This window comes from Cupressus sempervirens, chromosome 1, assembly GCF_028749045.1.
Source record: "Cupressus sempervirens isolate cs-2001-9-10 chromosome 1, ASM2874904v1, whole genome shotgun sequence".
In the NCBI taxonomy this organism is placed as follows: domain Eukaryota; kingdom Viridiplantae; phylum Streptophyta; class Pinopsida; order Cupressales; family Cupressaceae; genus Cupressus; species Cupressus sempervirens.
The window spans coordinates 191,889,867-191,915,811 of record NC_143118.1 but is presented as its reverse complement, the minus strand read 5'-3'; the positions used below and the strand labels follow the sequence as shown (position 1 = coordinate 191,915,811).

Sequence of the window (25,945 nt, the reverse complement as noted above, 5' to 3'; positions counted from 1 at the left end):
AATATTACCCTCACATATTTCCTTGCCAATTAGCTAACTCACGAGGAGGTTTAAGTTGAGGAAGCCTTGGTTTAGGGAGAAATGCAATTGAAGTACTCATCGAAATCTTGGCAAAAATTCCTCTAACTCAGGGATATTTGCCCACGACCTTCCCACTAAAGAGATTTGATTGTAGTTTGAAATCCAAATCTGTTAATGTAGCGTTCAAGATAGTTCATTTCCTTTAATAAGGTCAACAAATGAGGCCTAGAGGCATTTAAACAAAATCATTTCCAAGGGTCAGGTCAGTCTTGCTTTGGAAGTTGCAACTTTTCACATTTAATGCCTATATAAATGAGATTCTTCCATTGACCTAAAAATAAATGCAATTTTGGTTTTGCACTAGAGCCAACTAATGATAGTCTTTGTTTGCCAGTGGTTTTCTTTAAAATTTGCAGGGAATCTCTCTTAGGCAACAAACTTAGGACTGCAATTCAGTTCCAAGGGGTTGGGGTGTAATTTTGATTAGAATTGGGAGGCCATAGATTTCAGATCCAAGGTGGTGAGGGGGCGAATTTGAATAGATTGCAGCGTCAACTTCGGATTTTGACTCTGTTGCAAGTTTTATAAATGTAACTTTAATCCTTTCAACTTAAATCTTTGTTTCCCCTACGTTCAATAATGCTTAATTTTGACTTTAGAGCTGATTGAAGTGGAAGTCCAGTTTGAATCTACAAGTCTAATTATCCAATTTTATTGTACTTAGTGCTTTTTTTGGAGGGTAATTCTCAAAAAGGAAGGACTTGGTAAGGGGAAGATGATGACCAAGTGGTGGTCAAGGATTTTAAGGCCTCAAGTGTAGGCTTCGCAAAAACTAAAGCCAAGTCATTCGAAAGAAATTTCAGTTTGGTCAAGGCGGATTAGGGAATCAAATTAGCAGAGGAGTAAACCCAACCACATGAAAGCAATCTTATCAAGGTCATAGATGCAATCAAATTCGAGACAAGTTTAGCACAATTTAGGTCAAGGCCCTGAGGAAAATTTCAAAGGACAGAAGATTCGAGGTACGAAAATTAGACAGTTAATAGAGGAGGTAGAAGGTGAGAATTAGAATAAGAGATTAGATTAAGCTAGGTAAATGAGAGTCATTATCAAATTGTTGTTACGATGCTATCAAACTAATGAAATAATTCATTGTTGGTTTTTCATGGTGAATTACTTTGTGTTGCTTTGAAGTTTTGCATAGTTTCCTCAATGTTTCCTTAGATTAGATTTCTTGTGTTTAGTTGAATGGAAGCAAGTTTAGATGTTTACTTGCTTGACTCAAACAAATCCGGGCCACTAGCCTGTTGCTTATGGTAGGAATGCCTTGTGTGGTAAATTGATGATCAAGAGCACTTATTTTAATTGATATTAAATCTTGAGTTTGCATCTATTTGATGGGATTGAAGAGATGTCAATGTGAAAACTATTCGAGTAATATCTTAGAAGCTTGCAGTAGATGGGAGGAGTTGTTGATTAAGCCGCATGTCGTATAGTCCAACTCATTCACGATTCCTTGCTTTTATAGTTAGGAGTAGAATTAGTATAAGTTGAGTTAAAATTGAAGTTGGACATCGCAAGTTATATTTTCATTGCATATTGTGAAGCCAAATCTTTAGAAGTACAAGCAGTTGATATCCCTAGAATGAAGAGAGTAAATCTCCTAAGGGCCTATTTGGTTGGCAGAATTGGATAGGAATTGGTATTTGTAATTCTAAAAAAATTCTAATCCAGTGTTTGAGTGCACAAAATCAGAAGTGGAATTTGGAAAAATTAGAGTTTGGTATCCCCATTTACCCCTAAAATTGGAATTTAATCTTCCATCTAAATAGGTGAAATTGATCAAATTCCCATTCTAATTCTAATTTGGTTTGCTGCTTACGATGCTCTACAAACATAGATGCCTTCTTTGCTTCCATGGCTTCCACATAATAGAATTGGCTTCTCAACTAGAAATTCAAATTATCAGACATACAATTTTCTACCAAGCAAACCCCGATAATTACATACAAGTCAGCGATTGTGTTTGCAAAAATCCTGACCATTATTGTAGTCTAGGAATACTATTCACACCGGGATGTCGATAAATATTTGACTAGTGTGCAAGATCTCATTTGGGAAAGCTGGTTGAACGATCTGAACGAAAGAGGTGATTTTTTTTTGATAATGGAGATAATACAAGTAGTAGAAGGCCTACCTGCCGTTCAAATTATTGAAAATTATCTCAATAAAAATATTGTTTTTTAGGTTTGTTTAGTTTTTTATTTTGATGAAACACAAGAGTATTGTCATTTGCCTTGCAATGAAGGCATTTCATGGGTTTTGCATTGAAAATTCAAATTTCAATTTCAACTTGAATTCCAATTTAGTTTTGTGAACCAAACAAAATTTGGAATAGCAAACGAAGTGATTATCAACAAATGACATTATTTCACTGAGCGAGTATCCGTAGTTAATGGAACCTCGAATTCATTTCACAATCTTAATTTGTGAGCTTAGAATGAGAGATGACCTTATATCAAGAGAGGATTCAATGTTTGATGTTTCACTTTGAATTATTGAGTATTTGGTTGTTGCATGTTGTAGTGCAGTAAAAATCACATCAATAGGGCCAATATATGGTCTCTCTCTCTCTCTCTCTCTCTCTCTCTCTCTCTCTCTACACACACACACACACACACTACAACATTAATACTAGTTAAAATAGTGAAATAAGAAAAGTATATCAGTTGTGTATGTGTGTGTATCCCTTGTTATTCATAGTCCATTTCAAGTTATAACACTTGTATCCATTCCTTGATCACTTGCTATAGCCCCTTAGGAGGATAGGTTGGTATTGTGTAGGGAGAGGCAGAGTAAATCCTCACAAGGTGTGTGATTTCCAAGATGGGATACGGGTAAGGTTCAATCGCCCTATGACAAGTAAATTTGCATCCTCCTTAGCATTGATGTTAGGAGATAAGTAAGAAATTGGGGATTAAATATGTTAACTTCTAAATGTACTATCAATCATTAATTTTTTTAATCTGATTTAGATGTACAGTGATGTATGCTCATCATTGAGAATCGATAGTGTCCTTGCAAGAAACATTACAAAGATTGAGTAAATTACCATTTCCAATTGCAATTTAAACCCTGGTTGGGAATTTTAGGGTAAGACAAGTTAATTATCATTGGGGGACGTTTTAGGATTGGTCAGCCTTTGGACCTTAATTCTTTAGAAGTGGAGTCTAGATTTGTTTCCAAGTTTGAATTTCTCACACAATTGGGAAAATATTCTATATGTTAAATTTGAAATTTTAATCAAGAGAAATCAAATATCTTTCTCAAGAACCCCACTTCTTGGCAACAAAATCCTTAAAAACATTCTTATAAGGAAGCATCTCAAAGACTACCATGATTGTCAATTAAGTCAATGCCAAAGTTGTATTAAATATCGATGATTCATGTGTAGTTAAAGCTTTGTACTTGATTTTCCAATCTTCTACAAAAATATTATGATTCTTCCAGCCAAAAAGCCTTTAATTTCTTGTTTTAGGTAATACAAGTTTCATACTTTTTTAGTAGTTTGCAATTGAGTTAACAAAAAATGTTTGACAACTTTATTGCCTATTGAGTTGTGCTGATTGTACTTAAAAAATACTTTCACTCATGTCCAAGCCCTTTTATGCTGTTTTAATGATGTGTATATTGGTTGTTATTGATTAACAAAAAAGAAGACCATTATTCATAAATGTCATGCACAATGAATAGTCAGGCATAAGTCAATATGCATACTTCAAAGTGAGGAGAGCCTTAAAACTTGATATTTGTAAATTTCTGTATTATATTTAGATTTCTGAATGAACCAATGGATACTAGCACCTTTTGGAGGATGATGACTTGGATGCATGCTTGTGGATTTTGAATATGGAGTATTGGATGTGTTGAACTGCTTCAGTGTCCACCAAGTTATCATTTATTAACTTGTCAAAGGACCTTGATAGTTAGGAATATTTCCTTTAAGAGTTCAACAACCTTTTGCAATTATTTACTTTAAATTCTTGAGACTTATTTATGTTTGCAATTTGGAAACTTGAAGGCTTGACCACACCTCAAGGTGAAACTTGAACTTTGGAGCTTAGAATTGACGCTTGATTGCCAAAACCCAAAAAACAGGCACAACTAAAACGCTAATAGAGGGGGTCCCCATTGCAATGGGGTGCGTGTGTTTAAAATACATGATCCACCACTTGTACATTGTTCCCTAATAGTGGCTTGTCATGCTACCCCAACATATGGTACCCTTAGGTCTACCCTACTGTGCTTGCGGAGATCGTAATATTACTCAAACAAGAAGTAATGCACACAAAGGAAGGTAGGCTCATACATACGCTATACTAGTGCATAAAATCAAAGAATGACATACCTAGCCCAATGTAACCACACTAACGAGATGGATAACCAAGATACAAATATCCACAACGTCACTACTCAAACCTACTCAATGGTTGCATGTAAAGACTTAGCAGTGGGAGTGTCATCACATGAGACAAGATGGTCCAGGTGAATTTGAGTGATTCTTTCTCAAATCAAAGAAGCTCTACTAATACTCAGACCTACTCAATGGTTGCATGTAAAGACTTAGGAGTGGGAGTGTCATCACATGACACAAGATGGTCCAGGTGAATTCGAGTGATTCTTTCTCAAATCAAAGAAGCTCTACTAAAGCTTCTATTAATGTCTAATGGATGGTCATGCTTAAACTATATTTTTGATTAATGTCCTACAAACAACTATGTATATACTATGCCTCCAATCAACTTAATCATTCTTATGTATTCGAATGTTAGGAAATTACCCCTTTCATATTTAATAATCATTTAAACATCATAATAATCTAATTTAATCTACAACATTTTACAACAATAATGAACACATATCAAATCCTCGAACTAGATAAATCACAAAGCATAGTAAACATCAATATGTCAATAATCATTGACACTACATTGGTGAATCAACAAGAAATCACATTAAGACCAATACTACCAAATATCCTCTTATGTAAAATAAACCAGATATCATCACATCCTATCACATCATATCATGTAACATCATCATAGAGTCATTATGCATATATGTTCATCACTAAAATCACAAGTATACTACTTGTGAGGTTTTCACCCCATTGCCCTAGTGCAAATGGGGACCCCCTCTTTTTGCTTTAGTAGTAGGAGTTGTGGTCTTAGATACTCTTAGGTACTTATGTGGCCTTTAGTTGGTAGTAGTTCTCAATTTTGCAAGTTTGAGAGATGAGCTTGAGCAACTATGGATTGTTGGGAAGTCAAATTTGTTTGGGATTTGAGTGAGAGTTGGGCTAAGTTGGTCAAGGTCATGGAGTTGAAACCAAGTGATTTGTGACAAAATGAGTCAAGAACTTTTGATAATCCTTTTCCTAGTTTTAGTTTGACCTTCAAAAGCTAGGAAAGGTTGTGGAAGGTAACATTGTTGAAGGCATGCTGAATCTTTAAATTTGGCTAAGTTTGGAATTTTTGGAAAACCCCCAAAATCTAGAATCCTCATTTATGAAGGTGAAACCTATCTCAAACATTTTGACAATATTTATATAAAATATAACTTAAAGAACTTAAATGTTGTATTTTATTAAATCTTCCTACCCTTTGTGCTAAAGAAAATGACTAACTATGGAAGTAGTTGCAAAGAGCAAATTCCTTTGGGCATGACAAATTTTGCTTGCCCTAGAAGAATCCAAATTCCTCTGACCTCTAGAATTCCAAATCTTGCAAAAGTGCGTTCCAAGTCTAGATCAGTGAGAAAAAGTCAAAGAACTTGCAAAAATGTTGGTTTTTGAGGTTAAGTTGTTGAAGAGTAAAATTCCTCTTAAGCATGACATATTCAGCCAACCCTAGAGGAATCCAAATTTCTCGCCTATCCTTGAGTTCTGCCATCATGATGAAGCAAGCTAAGGCAGGGATTGGAGGCATGGAATGATTTCAAACTCAAGTGAGTGAAGCAAACATATTTGTAGTTGTTAAGACAAAATGAGGAGGATGCAAGTAAAAAGAGTAGATTCCTCTAGGGATGGTGGATTCTGCTAGTCTTAGAGGAATCAGAATTCCTCTCAACCATCAAATTACTGCCCACCGTATGATGAACATGAGAACATAGCAAAGCCCCTAGGCTTGTGCGAAATGAAAATTGATGGGTATTTGAAACCAATTGGAGGGTTTAGGAGGTAAAATTGAGGTGTCAAGTTAAAACAAAAATGCAAAAACTGATTCCTCTTGGCATGGCATCACAAAATCCATTAGCCTTGGAGGAATGTAAATCCTCCTCAAGGCTTGAATTCCACTCCTACACGAAATGGAGAAAATGCCAATGTGAGGCCCCTAAACTTGAGCAAAACACAATACGAGGGAAATATTAGCTTAAGAGTGAAAAATTAAAACGAATTGGGCTGCGTTTCTTGAGGTGGACATTTGAGTTTGGGAGAGGAATCAAAATTCCTCTTCTCCCCTTGATTTCTGCTTTGTATTCATGGTATGAAAACATGATTTGAGGCCTCCAAAATCGAGTGATAATTAGTGACTCACCGAGTTTAGTAGAAACCACGAGATTGAGGAAAAGGAAGAATAGAAGAAAATTCCTCTAGAAGTGGTGGATTCTGTCACACCCCTAGAGGAATCCAAATTCCTCGAGAAGGGCTAATTTTCGCCCAGTATTGCAATGCTTTAAATTTAATCCTTGATCTCAAAGATTGCATGAAATGGGAGGATAAGAAGGGGGGAAGACAAGAGGTTGGAGCAAAGATCAATTTTCATGGAAGTATGAGTTTGGGGAATGAAAATTCCTCTCCATGCCTCAACTTCTGCTTTGCTGGAAACACAATTTTGCCCTTCAAAAACAACAAAATGATCATCAAAAACATAAAAAATGCAATGGGAGTATTGAAGTCTTATGAATGTAGAGGATGGTAAATTTGAGAAAAAATGAACAAGAAGAAAATTCCTATAGGAATGGCGGATTCCACTACCCTTAGAGGATTTTGTGTTCCTCTCTTGTTGGATTTTCGCTTATTAAGAAAGGCTCCATGAAAAGGTGGGAAGGTGATTTGATTAAGGTAAGTTAACAAAGGAAAAAAAAATCCATTTGATTCCCAATTAGGTCGACCTTTAGAGGTGAACAAAAGGATTAAATAAAATGATTTTATTCAAGAGAGAGTTGGAGATTTGGTGTTTCATCTTGGAATACCAAGCATTCGATTTTGTATGTTCTACAAAACTCACATCAACAATACTATCCACATCAGTGATGATGTCTATGTGCTCAAAACATAGACATTTTGCACATCAAGTGTGATTTGGTAAGGAGTCCAATCAAGTGTGAAAACATCAGTGGTGATGTCTATGTGCTGAAAACATAGATATTTTGCTCATCAAGTGTGATTTGGTAAGGAGTCCAATTCTATATTCCTCTCCCTTGCTGGATTTTCTCTTATTGAGAAAGGCTCCATGAAAAGGCGAGAGGGTGATTTGTTAAGGTAAATTAACAAAGGAAAAAAAACATCCATTTGATCCCCAATTAGGTTGACATTTAGAGGTGAACAAAAGGATTAAATAAAATGATTTTATTGGCCAAAAAAGGCTAGGTCAACCCTCTTATAGTCATACCTCTCCAAAGTATCCATTGCCTATATAATAGAGGAAAAATGAGTTCATTGTATCATCAAAACAAAACAGGTCTACCTTTGCCATTTGACATCGATCTCTCTCTATCCTCATTTTAGTAGCGAAATCCATCCAAAAGGGCATGGACCTGCTATAGGAGGAAGTAAAATCTTGGAAAGGCAACGATCTGTTGTGGAGAGAAGTGAAATATCCAAAAGAGAAGGGAGTGCAAAATTCTCTTAAAGGGCATCGATTTTGGAGCTGTAAGGGCAAAATCCTGTTAAAATTTTGAGATTAAAGGTGGGGAGATAGTAAAATCTGGGTATACTATATTGCAAAATTCATTTGATTTCCAGACTGTTAACGAAATTCAAATTTGTAAGAAGATATAGATGAATTTGGTCTTAAACTCGAAAGAATCCATGACTAAATCCATTTTGCCTCCTTGTTTGATGTTGATGCAATCCTCCTTTGTAAAAATTCTAAGATTTCTTTCATGTTTTCTTTTCAATTTCGTGTGCTTAATGTAATTTCCCCCCTGGTCTTTGCAAAAGGTTGAGTCGAGATTCATTCATGGGAGCAATTTGAAAGATCAAAACATGGATAGTATGCAAATCTTCCATTATCATGCCAACAAAATGGATCCTTCTCGAGGACTTCAAATGAGGAGGAGGTTCAAAATCTGACTATCAAAAGGTGAATTCAAGAATTAAGATCAAGATGGAATCCAAGAAAACAAAGAGCAATAAGAAAGAAAATCAAAGATGATTTATCACCAACATGGATTTTCTTTGGAAAAGAAAATTAGAGAATATTTATCACCGACATGAATTTCCTCCAAAAATCCATCTTTATTTTGAGGATCCAACTGCATGGAAAAACTTAATCACTCGAAGAAGTTCAAGTTGTAAGTACAATTGCGTTAAAATCACGACAATGAGAAAATTACCAAGAACGTAGACGGAAAAATTTTGGGTACATGAAACAATTTGGGAATATGCCATAACATTTGAAGGCTCGATAATATTGAGTATCAAAAATCTTTTCTCATTAGTAAGAGATTGATCAAGTCTATAGGATAAAGACACTGAGGTGGTGCCTACTTGTCTTCTAACAATGAGAAAATTCAATTACATGTTCTTAGCACATTCAATCATCTTATACCAAGTGTACAATTTTCTCATTGGATCTCAAAAGCATTTTAATTTTCTTATTGGACCACAGAGTGATGACTTCATGTAATTGGTTGATAGGGTGACAACCAGTATTTCGGGACTCGATTTCGCCTTTGACTCGTAAAGTCAAAATCCGACTTGGACTTGGACTCGGCGACCGACTTGGCAAGGACTAAGAAAATTGAAAAAACCCATGAAATTCAAAGACTTTAAAGGATTTTAAGATTATTTTCATGCATTTTAGTCAATTAACATCAAATACACAAATAGAAGCTACTTAATACACATACAAGATTTTGCATAGATCACTTAAGTATAGAAGTGAATTTCTGAAGGGAAAAAGCTGAATATCACAATATAAAGTAATAAACATAGTGTTACTACAGTGTCAAATGTCTACAATATTCATGGATTACAAAATCCATGGTATCAAAAGTTCAAAACACATACCAAAATAATAACTAGAGTGTAGAACAAATGTCTAAAATATTAATGGATTACAAAATCCATGGTATCAAAAGTTCAAAACATATATCAAAATAATAACTAGAGTGTAGAACAGTAGAAAACTAAGGCTCATAGTAGCCTATGTCCTACGAGTACGCCTAAGATAAGTCATGGAAGACTGTAGAGCCACTCTCTCTCTCTTTGTTTGAGGCTGAACCTCATCCTCATCCTCATCCTCACCCTCACCCTCACCCTCACTCACATAATCCTCATCATCAGACTCAGATCCATCACTCCTAGCCTTAGGGTCCTGCACTTTGTCTCTTCGACTGCCATTGCTATTGCCTCAACCTCTCTATCCACTTGATCAACCTACTCCACATCTTCCTCACTAAAGATAGGATCAACAATCTTTGTGTTCCACTCTGCATGTGTATCAACATTCTTTAATACAATCGGTGATGTATCGGTGCCCAGGATCTGTCTATGGTGAAGGTGAAGGTTGTAGTGAACAAAGACAAGATCATTCAATTTTTGCATTGCCAACCTATTGTGCTTTGAGTGTATATGCTTGAATAGACTCCAATTACGTTCACATCTTGATGCACTAGATGTTGGCTCAAGATGCGGATCGCATTCCTCTGTAAATTTGGCACCTTAGTGCCAAACATCTCCCACCATGCATCTGAAACAAGGTAATTTTAAATCAATTCAATAACTTTGACTTTATCAAATTAAATTGGTAATAGAATTAGAAATTAGGATGTAGAATCATAGATTTTTACCAGGCGTCAATTTTGTCCTATTTTTCTTGCACAATTCTCGTACAAATAAGTCCCCTTGAGCTTTCTTAAACAACTCAATTTCACGGATTACAATTGTTCGAACTCTTGAATGAGGTGACATTCTCTCTACAACATCATAGAGGCTACTCCACACCTCATCATCAGCCTTAAAAATGTGGGCTGAATTGTAATGCTGGATTAAAGAAGTAGGCCTCTACATGTGTAGGCCTGTGAAGTAGATTGTGCCAACGTTTATCAATGACATCCCATATAGGCTCATACCTATCTCGATTCCCTGCAAAAAAAGGTCCGAATGGCTTCCTTCACCTATCCATGCCCTTACAAATTTAGCCCATGGAGGGCTTCTCTCCATCACTAATTCGTAGGAGAACAAGCGGTTTTACGAACCGCATTCATTTATGAAAGTTGAAAGAGAAACAATCAGCTTTATGTTTTTTTTTTTAAAATGAACAATAATTTATAACATAATTTCATAAACAAAAAAGTTGAAATGAGGACAAAAAGGAAAATTACCTTCACAATCTTAGCGATTGATGTCCAAAAGGAAGCCTCATCAAAAATGTGATCAGCTGTATCAATCCTTGGAGTGGTCTTTGCATATGATGATACGATCCACCCTTCACTTACAAACATGAGTCTTAAACCTCCTTTTGAATCAAGCAAGTATTGCAATGTGAGAAAATTGGTTGCAAATCTAGTGACCCCCGGACGAGAGAACTCTTTTTGTTTTGTGTATTTGCTTATGAGGTTGAGGACCCATGTATGATTATATATGAATTTGCATACACTCCTGCCGTGTTCTATATTTGTTTTTACCCAAGGGAGTTTACCAAGATCCTCTAACATGAGGTCAATTCAGTGAGCAACACAAGGGGTCCAAAATAAGTGAGGGTGTCTCTTCATAAGAAGCTTTCCTGCAGCAACATAATTTGCTGCAATATCTGTAACTATCTGCACTACATTCTCCTCACCCACGTCCTTTATCACTTCATCCATTAACTCACAAAGATATTCAACATTCTTTGTTTTTCCCGAGGCATCAATTGATTTTAAAAAAACTGTGGCACCTGAAGAAAAAGAAACAAATTAGTATAATGATCAATGATCAATCATAAATTCGTAATTTATAAACTTAATCACTTAATCAAGATTCTAAATTTTTAAGTACAAGTTCTACTTCTAAATTTTTAATGTCTACAATTACCTGATGAGGAGTGTTCTACTCCTATCAGTCCAACCATCAGTCATGATGGTGCAACCCTTCATCTTCCACACCCTATGCTGCTCCTTGATTGCACCTTCTACATCAGCCACCCTTTGGGTCAAAATAGGGCCTTCTAGCTTGTCAGCACTAGGGGCTTTGAACCCCGGACCATAAACAGTAACAACATCGATTGTAATTTGCCAATAAGGGGACCTAAAACAAATAAAATAAAATTTAAACAAATTAGTATATTATATTATTAGTATTATATTTGAAAACAAATTAAAATAAACAAAATAAACATTTTATTCTCTCTTGAAACTTGAAAGCAACAGAAGTAAGACATAAATTAAATAAATAAGTACCTTCCTGCATTGAATGAAATGTTGTTGTAGATGAAGAAGTCTCCAAGTGCCAATTTTGCATTATCATGCTTCTCTTTGTTCCAATCCATGCTCTCAAGCGATGGTTGTGCACCTAGAGCCGTGCGTGGAAGAAAGATGGAGTCAAGTGTCGATCTTTGCTTATGAATGCAAGGTCCAATGGTCACACTCGTAGAAGCAGTAGTAGTAGTAGGTGGAGTAGGGGATAATGGAGAGCGAAAACTAGAAGATCCCTTTTGAGCTAGTTGTTCCATTTCTTCTTTTTCAATTCCATTTTTTCCTCTAGAAGAGCTTGCATGTCTCGCATAACATCTTGGGGTACTTCTTAGCATTTTGTAGCATTACGCCTAGGTATATGTGCTAAGTGATACTTAAATCTATTTATGCCTCCCCGGTTGTATATTACACCGCAATGCCAACACGTGACAACTCCCTTTTTTTGTGGCCCGAGATGGCATGTTTCCAAGCCCTATCCCTTGCTATTGTAGTTGGGTTTGCATCAGGGTTACATGCAGCCCTAGTTCCACTTCCACAAGGCTCACCTTGAGGCATGATGTCAATGTGGGTGCTGCTGCAATATGAATATATTATAAATAGAAAAAAGTTAGCATCAAATCAGATTTTTAAACTTTAGGGCCTTCTTACTTATCAAGTTTTTCATCGAGATAAATTAGAATAAATCTAAATTTTAGATACTAAAAGTAGAGTCTAAAACAAATGTAAACAAAATGGAAAGTAAAAAATATGAATGTAAAACAATTTACAAAGCAACACAAAGAATTGCAACTTGTTGCTTACCTCTTCAAATTTGCACAAACAATGGAAATGCAAGTAAGTTTGTAGAAGCCTCCTCCAAATGCTTCCTTAAGCTCCTCTTAATGCTTAAGTGCAAGCTACAAAGTTGCATAAACCATTAGCAATTGATATGGGAGAGCTAACCGGTTTGCTAATTTCTGTCTCAAAATCCCAATACTCTTCTCTAACTCTTTCCTCTCTATCACAAGCATTAGTAAAGGGTGGAATGACCTTTTTAGGTCAAATGGATGTTATACAAAACAAAAAAAGCAACTTAACCTTTTATTTTAATTTTTTTTTCCCTTTTTTGCTTCAATTGCTGACAAAAGTCTTGAGCTCGGGACTCGGCAAGTCTAGCGAGTCTACGTAGATTCTGTCTAGACATTGTTGAGTCCAAGTTTAGAGGCCATTTGCCTCGGAAAGGTAGACTCTGGCTCGGACTCGTAGAGTCCTGTAACTATGGTGACAACCCTAATTAGGGTTTATAAAGACTAATCTCAGCACTTACCTTGAATTGATTTTGGCCTGTCATTGTAATTGAACAACTATAAAAGGCCAAGACCTTCTCATTTATGATGGGTTAGATGGTAGATTCATTAGAGAGAAGCTAGTAGTAGAAGTAGAGTAGGAGAGGAAACTTGATGAAAATGTTGTCAACGGCTATCAAAGTAATTGATGATTCATTGTTGGTTTTTATGGGGTTGATTACTTAATGTTGCTTTGAAGTGCTACATGATTTCCTCAATTTCTTACTTATATTAGATTTCATTTCATGTTAATTAGAAGTAGAAGATATTGTTGAACAGTGAATAATGGTGTAGCTAGTGTTCATACCTTTTGGTACCTGCTGATTGTAAGTAACAATGCAAGGTTAGTCTGGGCCTAAATTGTAAGTGTTTAACTTCTATTGGAGATGTTCATTTAGATTGCACCTTCATAGGGTATTTGAATGAATATTAAGAATGTGAAAATAATTTTTTCATTTGTAGAAGCTAGCACTCTCCTATGCCTAGTTGATATGACACCCTCCTATGCCTAGTTGATACGACGGAGCAAGGATTGGTTAGTGGCTAACTTCAATCATCAACATTGTCTTACATTCTTAGAGTTTGATAGTTTTTATTTCTTTGCAAGTTATTTGGTTGGAAGTGATTGAAGCAGTCAAGTTGATATCCATTGATTGAATAGCGTAAGTTCCTTTGTGATAACCAACATATCCAATCATCGTAACTGAGTGAAAGTTTACAATTAAGAAGGAACCTTGAGCTTGTTTCATTTGATTACACAATTCATTTACATTGTTTAGCATAACATCCTTATTCGAGAGAGGGTTGGAAATTTGGTGTTTCATCCTGGAATGCTAAGCATTTGGTTTTGTATGTTGTAGTGGAACAAAACTCACATCAATAATACTATCCACATCAGTGGTGATGTTTATGAGCTCAAAACTATATAATTGCAACTAGGTTTATCATGTGAATGCCAATACAAAATAATTACAAAGAGTGTAGGTTAGATCAAAATGAAGCAATGACAAGATGCAACTGTGAGAAGCACTACAAGTTTGCAAGTAAGTCAATTTATGTGTTCAAGAGTAGTGATGATGTGAGAAAGGGTTTGACTCTTCCATAAAGAAGATATACACATATATATGCATGTATATATATGTATGCATATGCATATGTATATATAGAAAGTATATTTGTATACACTATTATATGTTTTTGTGTATATGTAATATGTATATATGTATGTGTGTGTATATCTACACGTACACATACATGTGTATATACTGTGCACCCACACAGATTATTTGATGAAATTAATTCACTCAAGCAGAAAATCAAGTCAAGCATTGGTCTCCATAAAATCACCCAAGCATCATTCAAATATTGACTTGTCAATCCATTAAGAAATATCAGTCAGCAATAATGATAAAATACATCAAGGAACTAGCTTTGAATTTGAGTAAGTATCTTGCAAATAGGAAGGACAAAGTCCCTTCTAAGTTTGTAAGAGAGTAAGGACAAAAACACTTGTATCAAGTTTGGATGAAAAGCTAAATCTTGCTCAAGGAGGCCAAAAGCCCTCTAAGGTAGACTAGGAGCCAGAAGGGCGAAAACCCTTACATAGTGTTATCAAACGGACGACAAAAATCCTTGATATCGCCATTGTTGAATTATGGAGGGAAACCTCTAATTCAGAAGATTTGTAATTATTTCCAAAGAATTCATAATATGATTGATCTTGAGAATTGTGTTGTGATTTACTGATCTTAATATTATCACGAATCTTTAATCTTTGATAAAGCTATCATTTATAAGTAAATATCTAACAACTCCATGATGTCTTCTCGATGTCAACTCTGAACTTCTTCTGATGTGTAAGGATTTGTGATAATTGATTTTCCTCCTTCCTCCAACTCAATTGTATGCTCAAACCCTCTGTCTAGAGGTCTCCCTGGAGGAATCTTGCTGAAAATTAAATCGTGTCCAGTTAACACCTCCTAAGATGATCCTCATAGTTGTTAGGTTTGTCATTAGAAGATTTAAAAGAAATCGAACATTTAGCTGGCCAAGCAATGTTATAGTTGCTGAAAATGGCCTGCATCCTATAAGCTGAATAACTCTGGGTGGTCCATGGGACATTCCCTTAAAAACCACTTTCTTTCCATTCACATTTAATGAGAGCTCCGTTTTTTGAAATTCTGGGAGTATTTCCTGAGGGAAACCATCCATTGAATGGCCAAGATAGCCTTGGTCTCTCCTAAGTCAGCCACATAAAAATCATTGGTAAGAATGTAGCTTAAATGTGGAACTTTTTGTAGACCTGTCATTTGATAATCATCAATTACCATAACATTGAATCCCTCATGCTGGAAGGTCTATATTAGTGACTAAGACAGAATCAATGAAAACTGTGAGTAGCCCCATTGTCAATTTAGTCCCATTACTGGAAATAATTTCAAGCTTAAGAATCCAACACTCAGCATTTTGAAAACATTTACTACGAAAGCAGGAAGGGATGACAAGTTGTAACTATCAATGCTGTAATGGTTGGAGGGACAGACCTCTACTTGTTCCGGAAGAATTTCCCAAAGGGTTTAGAGATGTAGTCAGCCATCAACATACTCCATATATAGAGAACATAATTTAACTGGTTTTGTCCAATCTACAAGCATGAATACTCACCTTTGAATTTAGAAAAGTTGAGTTAATGATTTAGAGTTCCTTAGTTATGTTCTCATTATTTTTTAATGGCAACCTCCCATGGTCAGGTGCTTACAACCTGTTATACATACCATAGCAGTTCGTTTTGGAAAATTACAACTTATAAATAGTGGTTAATGAGCCAGCATTTTGTTTTTCTTTCTGCTGCTGTAGGCATTTGTGAATTTAGTATTGAAACAGTGACAGTGATGGTGTATTGGTGGATCTAAGAAACACGAATATGAAGAGAATGAGAACAATACAAGGATGTAATGAAGGGAAATCAAATTGTAAAGAATATTTAGAGGACTTCAAGATGCTTGTTCTCTTTCAAAAAAGGATTTTAGATAGGAAGACCCACAACATGCAAGAGGAGTGAGTATTGTCAAGAGATGAAATGAAAACAGTGCATTTGGAGAGGATGACCCTGCTCTGACCAAATGACAAAGAACTCATTGGTCATCCCTGGATGGATATCATTGTGAATATCTGCAGGATTTCCAAATAGGGAAACTACAATGGTGTCAGTGCTGGTGAGCTGAAGGAGAGATTTGCAGAATTCAATCTAACAAGTTTGGAGATTACAGAATTGTAAAGGTCATCAACTCAATGTCTTCACAGATGGAACATCTTATTGCAATAACAGAAACTACATTTTACAAGACAAAAGATGGGAAACGAAAGCTTGAGGAACTTCATAGGGAAGGTGGTTGCCATTGGGATTGTGGGTTGGACTCTGATCATTTTTAACATCTGCTGTTAATATTCAAAGACTACTTTGAAAAGAAAATTGAGCTGGCTAATGCATTAAGATTTCCAATGATTCTTCATACGTGCGCATTTTGCAACGTCTTTTGTGAGGTCTTAAGACAAAATAGGCATCATATTGCAAAACTTTTGAGTACTTTTTGCAGTTGGCTTGTCATTGTAATGCATGAGAAGAATTGCACAAGGTGTAGCTAAAGGACTATTGTTGTATAGAAAGAGTGATTGCTTAAATTTACATAATTTTGAGAATCCTTTTCTGTATATTCATGGATTCAATGTGATTCTGTGGAACAGAACATTACCCACGTGTGAATAGCTTGTTACCTATGGTGCTTATAGAGGCTTCACACTTGCACAAGTTGTGAAGAAGCGAGTCTAGTATAGTCATGTAGGCTGATCCTCCTGTTGCACTCCTAGTTGTTTTCGATTAGGGTAGTGTCTTGAAGGAAATGTGTTCTGAAAAAAGATGCATTGACATATCAACAGTTGATTTTGCCACATCTCCAAAAATGTACAATGGAATAAATGCCGGAGTTGGAATATTTGTTGAGGCTCCACTCCTAGGCAACAAGAAACCTTCATTAAGTATTTGCTTGATGAGGTGGTGCCTACCTTTGATGTAATGGGAAATAAAACATTCTTTGTAGGGAGTGTTGGAAATGGAGCCAAGATGAAGCTTGTTGTCAACATGATCATCAGCGGTATGACAAATACATTCTCTGAAGGCCTGGTTCTAACTTCTAACTAATAACAGTAGATTAAGTCAAGAAACAATGTTAAATGTCTTGGAATTGGGTACAATGAGCAAACCTGTGATTAAAATTTAAATCGAAATAGTGATCTTCAGCTCGACAGAAGTTTGTCCAACATTTCCATTGAAACATCAATAGAAGAATATGTGTTTGTTACTTGCCCTTGGGAATGAATTATCTATGCCTGTAGTTTTCTATAGCTAATGAGGATTTCAATAAGGCTAAAATTATGTGGCTTGGTGATCACAACTTTTTTGCTGTTGAGCAAGTTGGACAATTTGGTAATGATGAAATGACCCTGGCCCGATGGACAAGACACTAATCTACAGCATACAGAGATTCTGGAGTTATCTGCATCTTGCCAGAAAATGCAACCACCCAGTCTCAGTCAATGTTAGTTAATGAAAAGTTAAACTCTTTGAATTAATTAATTTAGTTACCATCATAAAAACATTATAATTAATTCATATATGAACTAGTTATAATATTTATGCAAAGGGTCATAAGTGCATTAAGGTGGTTCACCTTAGTGAACTGAACAATAATCTACAATATTTTTATTGTAGAATACAAATGTAATTATTTTAAAAGTTGGTGGAATCAATGGTTTGTTGATAAGTAACAAATATTTTTTCTTCCGCATGAAACTTTTTGCTGGTAGTCTTTGAGCTTACTGAGAATGAGAGTGGATTGTGTATCATTCTTTTCGAGGGTATTGATACTCTGTGTGCTATCAATATGTGGATTCATTTATTTATAGATTTGGAAGAATAAATAGAAGTCCATGTGCTATTAATATTCAGAAATAGTTTTGATCACTTATTTGTGAGCTCATTTTTCACTGATCTTTATCATCTATATGGACAGCAGAAAATATTGAAGTCTTTGTTTTATTAATGAACATTTTTATTTTATTTTGGTTACAAATTTTCATTTTAGCGAAGAAGAGTTGTGAAAAGGATATTAAAAATATCCAGTTAGTTGACACAGCTGCCTCTTTTAGAAGCAGGTGAGAATCATCACTTATGTGATGATCTATCTACTGTTGCAAGGTTTTGTCACTATCCATTGAGCAAATTGACAAGGAGGCACGGTGACAAAATTATTTGCTAACAAGATGATATCAATTCTCAGTTATATTTTGAAAATTTGGGGGATTGAGTGTCATATAATTATTGCAGTCACTAATGCAGATTGTAGGAGAATATGGAGAAGATGCAGCTTTCCATTTTTGCATGGGGCAACTCAAAATTTTACTTGTTGCAACCTTTGCAGAGGGTCATCCACCTACTTTTTGTTTGCAGTCTATGCCACAGGGATAGTTGTGAAGGCCAATTTTTTATCATCTCTAAGAGTAATGTTTGCCTTGGATTTTTAGTAGTGCCTTGCTTCACCCTAGGATTGATTAGGTAGACAACCTTAGCTCAGATCATTCTCCTGAAGGCTAAGGGTGGATTTTTGCTTTGGCACTTTTGTGGTGCTTGACGAGTATCTTGACCGTTTCTTCTACTGTTGATTATGGCACAGTCTGGAGCCTTGATTTCCATTCTTTGTTATCTTTGCTTTTTTGGAGGATCTTTTTTTGGAAGGTGCCTTTCTTTGGTAGGATCACTTCTGATTATATGGCTTTTATCTATGCTAGGTGTAGACACCCTAAATTGGTCAAACCAAAGTCAAGCAAGTCAAAGATCAAGCAATTAATGATAATAGCATGAATTAATTGAAATCAAGCCAACTGGATTAATTAAATCAAAAGATCAAATAACTTTGTGATTGATTAAATCAATTAATTACAGAGTTTAATCAATTAATTAAATCCAACCCATTAAATCAAAGGCGTGGCTAAATCAATTAATTGTTTTAATAAAATAAAAATCCAAAATTCTCTCAAATGAGAGGAGTATTTTGATCACATGGATTACTAATAACCTTTACTGTCTCAACCCTTTATTTTGGCTTTTCAATCTTGTGCCACTCATTTTGTCTCTTTGCCGCAATATTTGAAACATGAACCCAACTCTCATCCTACCTTTGGAAAATCCTATGAATAGGACTGCTTCTGAGAGAAAATCATTCATTATAAAAGAGCACCATTACTATGAGAGCAAATCATCCATTATAAAAGAGCACCATTACTATAGGCCAGTGTTACCCAGGATGCATCCCAAACCTAATTTCCCCTGTCACAGTACTGGGGACATTTCAGAGACTTTGGGACATCCCCCTCTCGTCCCCAAAAAATGAAAATTAGGTGGGGATGTTCCAGAAACTTGGGTATGTCGCTCAAAAATCTGAGTTTAATGAGTTCGTCTTTGTTATCAACTACTGGACATGGTGTGTAATATTTTTTCTACAACACATAATTGCTAATAATTAACAGCCAATTTATCCATATCAGCCCAGTCCAATTCAGATCTTTTTATCAACAGTCTTTACTTTAATTAATAGACTGTCTTCTGCAAAATGATTAGTACAATTTCTGAATTTATTCACCACAGTCCACATGTATTGAATTGCTAATAAATGCTTTCCTTCCTTTCCCAACCATCTCATGTCATCAAAGCCCCTAAAACTGATTAGCTTTTGTGTTTCTTTACTTTGAGGATGCCGGGTGACTATCCAATATAGCTGGAGCAAGGATCTAGTTTGTGATAAATAAGATAAGATAAGATAGAAAAAGTGTTGTAAGTTTGCTGATATACCTTCTCGGGCCAAAAAGGTATCCACTGAAGTGAAAAATACACCCACTGGAATTTAACTGGTCAATGCCTCATTGATGACTAGAAAACAGCTTACTGAATCAGAGAAGGGTATTAAACAGCTGTGTGCATACAACAAACTTCGTTTAGGGTTGGGAGAGGATTGGTGGGGTACATTTAGGGACCATGACAGCGACGATTATGGCTGTGATTATGATGCAGAGTTGGCTGAACTGGAATAGGAGCAGCAGTGTGCTTTGTTTTTTATTTATTTAACTTAAACCTATATACATATTTTTTGCTATCATATGCATATATGCTATTGACAATGAATACCTATTTCCAAATTATGAATGCATATCGAGTATTGAAATGTTGTAAACTTGTATGTTAAGGTTCTTAGTATAGGCAAATCATTCTTGAGAGGTTAAGCATGCATTTTTAGTGATTTACATTTGTAGTGGCACAATGGAGCAATTTAGTGTTAATTTGAATGTAATTGAGCATGATAGGGCAATGTTTACATAGTTACGTAAATCTTCATCATAGCTTGCATATCTCATTCTAGGATTGTCTCTTAGGAATGCTTAAGATCTGAGAGCATCCTTAGTCTTAAGTGATTTTAGTCTTTCAATTTGATATTTAGCATGTTAGATCTTAATCTGTGGTCAAATTGTGTAGATTAATATAATGTTTCATGAATATACATTTATTTGTATACACTAGGATTTTTGGTGTTCATCTGTTTTGGTCTAAATCCTTTCCAATTGTTGTTTATTTCTCCCTAAATATAGTTTTAGATGTTTGGTTGTCAGAAGTAATTTTAGTACTTCTGATTAGATATTTTAAGTTGCTGTAGTTTGGAGTCCAATTGACTTCTATGATCATAGGACATGAAAATAAATAGCTTTTCTTTTATTCTTGCTATAATGGCATGTTTTTACAGAATATTTTTTTGTGACACCAAAGTCTTCATTGTTCAAAGCAGTCTATTCAAATGTCCCGTTGATGGACTCGAGTCTCTTTCTTTGCTGTCGTTGAACTATAGTCATCTCACAAGATTTGCCCTTATTCTCAAATTTCAAGTTCTTTGAAGAGGTCTTTGTTAATATCTTACCTTTTTTCTTTGGGTAAATATGTATGTTTGTATTGCTAACAGAAGTTAGATCATATTAGAACTTCTGTTATTTAATTATATATTATTTAAATATGGAAGGCAATCTTAATCTGTAGCATAACTGTAAACGTTCATCTTTAAGTTTTTTCATGCACTGAGCATTTCGTCTTTTCATATAATACATGCTTTTGATTTAACTACAGAATATTTATTTTCCTGTCAACTTTGTTGACCTTGTTTTTAACTTTCCTGTATCTGATGTCATCGTTTTTTGACAGGTTTCACCCTACTTGTATGAATATGACTCCAGAACAGGCAAAGAAAATTGAACACTTTTATTGCCCCAGTTGTTCTTCTGAAGATGAGGACAAGAAGTCACGGAATTCTCATGTTGTTTCAGCACCCATAGAGGCAAAGGTAAGTGTTCTTTTCTATGTGCATCACAGAAGTTTTCTTGGAAATCTGCCAATAAAATAGTAACTTTGTGTGGTAACAGATACGAGAACATCTGCACAATGAAACATTAAATATAAAAACTGATGGAAATGTTTATGCACAAGAGAAAAGATTTGTGATTCTAAATTTTGCTTGCATGTCTTATGCAATTCTTTCCAGTCCATGCTCTTGCAAGTTTTATCATTTTTTTCCTGCTTTCTATTCCCTGAGTCTTAATGGATGCATGTCCTTGTGAGTTCCTCTACATTCTGCATTTCATATTGGAACAGTGGTAGATCAAGAAAATCCTCTACATTGTATATTTTTTTGATGTCGGCAACCTAAAGTCAACATTGAGAAACAATAAATTATTGATCTTCCATTGCTCATAGGTTTCATTGCTCCTTGCTATACAGTATGGGGTTCGACATAGGTACATGCCTCTGCTGTGCCCTAGTCACATTTTTGCCCAACCTGATGTAAAAAACTTGAAATCAAATTCCACAAATGATGCAAGCAAAGGATTGTCCTCCATTTCTCTTAGGGATAGATATTCCTCACTTCACAATATGCAGATTCAACAATCAACATACATACATGCCTCTTCTGTGCATTGATTCAAGCATTGCAATGACTGATGTATTCTGCCATAATTATCAGTTGACTTTGAAATCGCTCTCTAATGAATTATTTCTAGCTCTTTCTGATTCTCTGCTATTGAATAGCCATTTTGACATCATGCATCTGCATATAACTGCAAATGGGTTAAGTGATATATATTGCATTCAATGACAATTATAAAGTGGGTTCATCTATATGAAGTTTCCAGGAGGAGACTGGGAACGCAACGAGACACATGATTATGGAACTCCATCAATGTACTGTTGACATCAAAAAACTTCAGCACAATTCTTCTACAGGCTAAATTGAAATTAGTAGTGTGTGAATTCTTGTTGTATTGAGTGATCCCAAAAATATGAATGGACTGATTTGTAAAATGATTCAATAAGTGTCATTAAGAAGAACTTCAATGCTTATTTAATTTTCTCATATGTTAACCTTGAAGATGAACACTGTTAATTATAAACAACAGTTATTACACAGTCTATCTCGTAGACAATAAATGAGAAAACTTATTGCATTCAAAATCGTGATATGTGATTATATAACATGTTTGGCATACATTGCAGCTATAAAAAGTACAGAAATTATTTGCGATGTAAATGCCCCTTGTTTTACTAATCATATTTTGATAAAAATATTTATATACTTTTTATTTGCACTTATAGAGTGTATTCAGCAATATAATCAAAATCCCTCAATTTCAGTTGTATTTGTTCTGGAAGTCTGATGCGTGAAAGTAGCACATATTGTAGTGGATTCTGATGCTCATCCTGTGACATCTACAGTATCTCTGTTGTAGTCTTCGCTCTAGATATTATTTTTTGATTCAACATTGCCTCAATAAACTGCTATCTGAGATTGCAAACCTACTCTAATAAACTAATATAGAAAAAATCTCAGTATGATATTACACATAAAACTCTATTAAGAAGTTTTATCACTATAACAGAAATTCCAGAAACAAAAAGTAACAAACAACATTTATCATTTTATTATTTAAGAAGCAGAAGATATTTACCATGGGAAACGATGGAAAAGTGCACTCTAGAGATATGGACATTTAAGAAGCAAAAGGCATCGAGCTGTTCCTGAAGTTTAGGTTTAAAATTTCACTTTTTGTATATTTATCTTATTATCCCATCTCTTACATTCCTCTGCCATCAAATGCTAACTTGGCAGCTGATTCAGCATGGAGGCCCCAGCTTGTAGCTACCTTCTGACTTATGCAGCAACAGTAACAACATTGTAAACAAGAACGAAAAGAAAGATTACGATTCAAACCTATGATTTGATAATGGCTGCTGTACTTAGCTGATACTCATAAAAATTCAGAAAAAATCTTAGTTTTGGTTTGAAATGTGCAAATGTTTGAGACTACGCTATAGACATGCATTTTTGTTTGTCTTTTACTCTGCAATCCGAGTATTGTCAGTTGCAGATGCATATTCAAGGGAGGATTACGAGAGAACTAGGGAATGAGGATTGTGTAGTTGATGTGATTTGAGCTGGTTTGCTTGAAAGAAATTGGAGCTACACCCACAATAAGGTTTCCCATTTAATCCTTTGTACAATCATTGTGTCATGATTATATTTTTCTTGCTAAGTTACAAGTTTTATAACACTTCCAGTATTTCACAATTTTAACTAGGAAATGATGTATAATGTTATTCTTGGCTTGCCAACAAGTTTTCTTTTTGGGAACAAATTATCCTAGTGCAAAGTAAACCTTGAACGTTTAAACTGTCTAAAACTTTGCAACTGTTGAGCTACTTAGCTATAGTATCCAAATGTGCATGCATCAGTGGATTTTTATCTACTTAGGAACAAGAGTATGTCTCTATTGAGAACATTCTGGGTAGAAAATGTCAATTTGTTAATGTGGTAAAAACCTGTCAAATAAATCTATAAATAGATGTTGGGCTCTAGAAAGAATGATTAAAATTTTGAATCTGCTTATTGGGCTTTTTTGCGTGTTACTATTATTATGATTCTGACATGTTGTCTTCAAACAGGGTTAATAGTTGCCTGTGACCTTTATATGTTAAATATTAGTCTCTCTTTTACCTAGCATCTTTGTTGGAGCCATTGCATCCATTATTTCCAGATGCTGCTGTAACCTGCACTAGATTGCTGTAATACCATACTTTATTTCAACTTATAACTATATTTTTACTTCCAGTTCTCAATTTACTGAATTTTATTATATCAGTTTGATTTGTTATAGTATGTATACTGTAGTATTATTTCTGAACCATATATTGTTTCGTGGAGGTTCTTCATCCGATGGTAAGCTTTTGATGCCACTATTGACACAGTGGTAATGGAATATCCTATCATTAACTGGATTCATTGTTCTGCCATCCATGAACAAAAGACCTTCACATGCATCACATACATTAGAGTGAAAAAATGAATGCAAGGTAGAAATTATGTCATCTTGCTGATTCTTCCACAAAAACATAAATTTTATTCTGCAATAAAAGTTTTGTGTACTGTTATATTCTTAGATAGTGGCATGAGTTTGTACTTGTGCAAATTTTTCCCATATTTATGTTGATCCCCATGAACCATTCTATGGTTCTGCCATCCATGAACGAAAGACCTTCACATGCATTACATACATTAGAGTGAAAAAATGAATGCAAGGTAGAAATTATGTCATCTTTCTGATTCTTCCACAAAAACATACATTTTATTCTGCAATAAAAGTTCTGTGAACTGTTATATTCTTAGATGGTGGCATGGGTTTGTACTTGTGCAAATTTTTCCCATCTTTATGTTGATCCCCATGAACCATTCTCAAGTCCTTTTTAGTGTACATTACTTGTGCTCTTATTCGTTCTTATTCATTTTGACGAGTCTGAGACATTACTTATGCTTTGTGACATCTGCTTGGTATATAATAGTTTGTAAATTATTTTGACATTAGCTGAGTGGTATGATATTTTTTGTATTTTTCTGACTGGGTTTATCTGTTATAGATTCCTTTGTTAGAGAGAAGCTCTTATTATTATGTTTTTATTTGTTAAATTGCAGCTGGAGTCAAAACGTCGAAGGATGTAACTCTATTGTTAAGATTATACATTGAACTGTAAGAAAATCTTGAGGGAATTTCTTTGGATGAGTGGTATGGTTTTAGAAGTATCCACGAAAATGCATATAAAGATGTTCACAGTGCAGACATCAGTGTTACAGTGTGTATTCCATCCTGAGGTTTCCTTGTACAGTTTGAGATCTGATCTATGGGCAATGAAGTCAAAACTGATCTCGGTTGGTGGGATGTGAACTCTGCATTTAATGCAAGTGTATCAACTTGAAACATATTTTGTGTTTGAGAGCATCTTGTGATGACTTTTGAGATTATATCACCAAAATTGGATCTGAAGTTGGGTTCTTTTGGGACCATTATTAATTGGGAAGGACTATTTATCCGTCTAATATTATAATGTTTGATATTTAGACTTTTTGTGATCTGGACTTGACCCATATGTCGTTTACGTATATCGATCTTCAACCAAAGGGTATCAGATAGTTTTAACATGCTGAAATTTTAATAGCTAAAAAATTGGTTCTGATGACATACATGAATTCGGTAAAGCACATACATCAAAATTATAAAAGGATATTTAATATCTACTAGTTGTCGGCCTCATACATCAAAATTATACAAGGATATTTAACATGTACTAGTTGTCATCGTTTATTGCTAATTGCTAAGAGCTACCTGTTAATTTTCCCCCCTATAGCTTCATTAGTAAATAACTCCTATATGTACTATTCAAGATATCTTATTAAAGACTTTTGAGCAATCGATTATTGAACACTTAGATGTATGAAATT

General features: G+C 35.0%; 1 protein-coding gene and 1 pseudogene across 5 annotated transcripts in view; both read left to right on the top strand.

Annotated features, from left to right (window-relative positions):
* The window catches only part of LOC149576762 (chromatin remodeling protein EBS-like), a 39,954-nt gene extending 14,390 nt beyond the window's left edge, over positions 1–25,564 (top strand). Inside the window, exons 4-6 of one of the 5 annotated variants that reach the window (XR_016362156.1) lie at positions 21,325–21,463; positions 23,285–23,651; positions 25,142–25,564. Coding sequence is in view for 4 of the 5 variants with exons in the window: in XM_089819718.1 (XP_089675844.1) it covers positions 21,325–21,463; positions 23,538–23,609 (211 nt within the window). In the remaining variant the exon portion in view is untranslated. Of the gene's footprint in view, positions 1–21,324; positions 21,464–22,303; positions 22,530–23,284; positions 23,652–25,141 lie in introns of those variants that run through there. The other 4 variants (XM_089819726.1, XM_089819718.1, XM_089819745.1 and 1 more) reach the window with 4 other exon arrangements.
* Positions 16,645–20,171, top strand: LOC149576763 (glyoxylate/succinic semialdehyde reductase 1 pseudogene; annotated as a pseudogene).
* Positions 25,565–25,945: the final 381 nt, after the last annotated feature.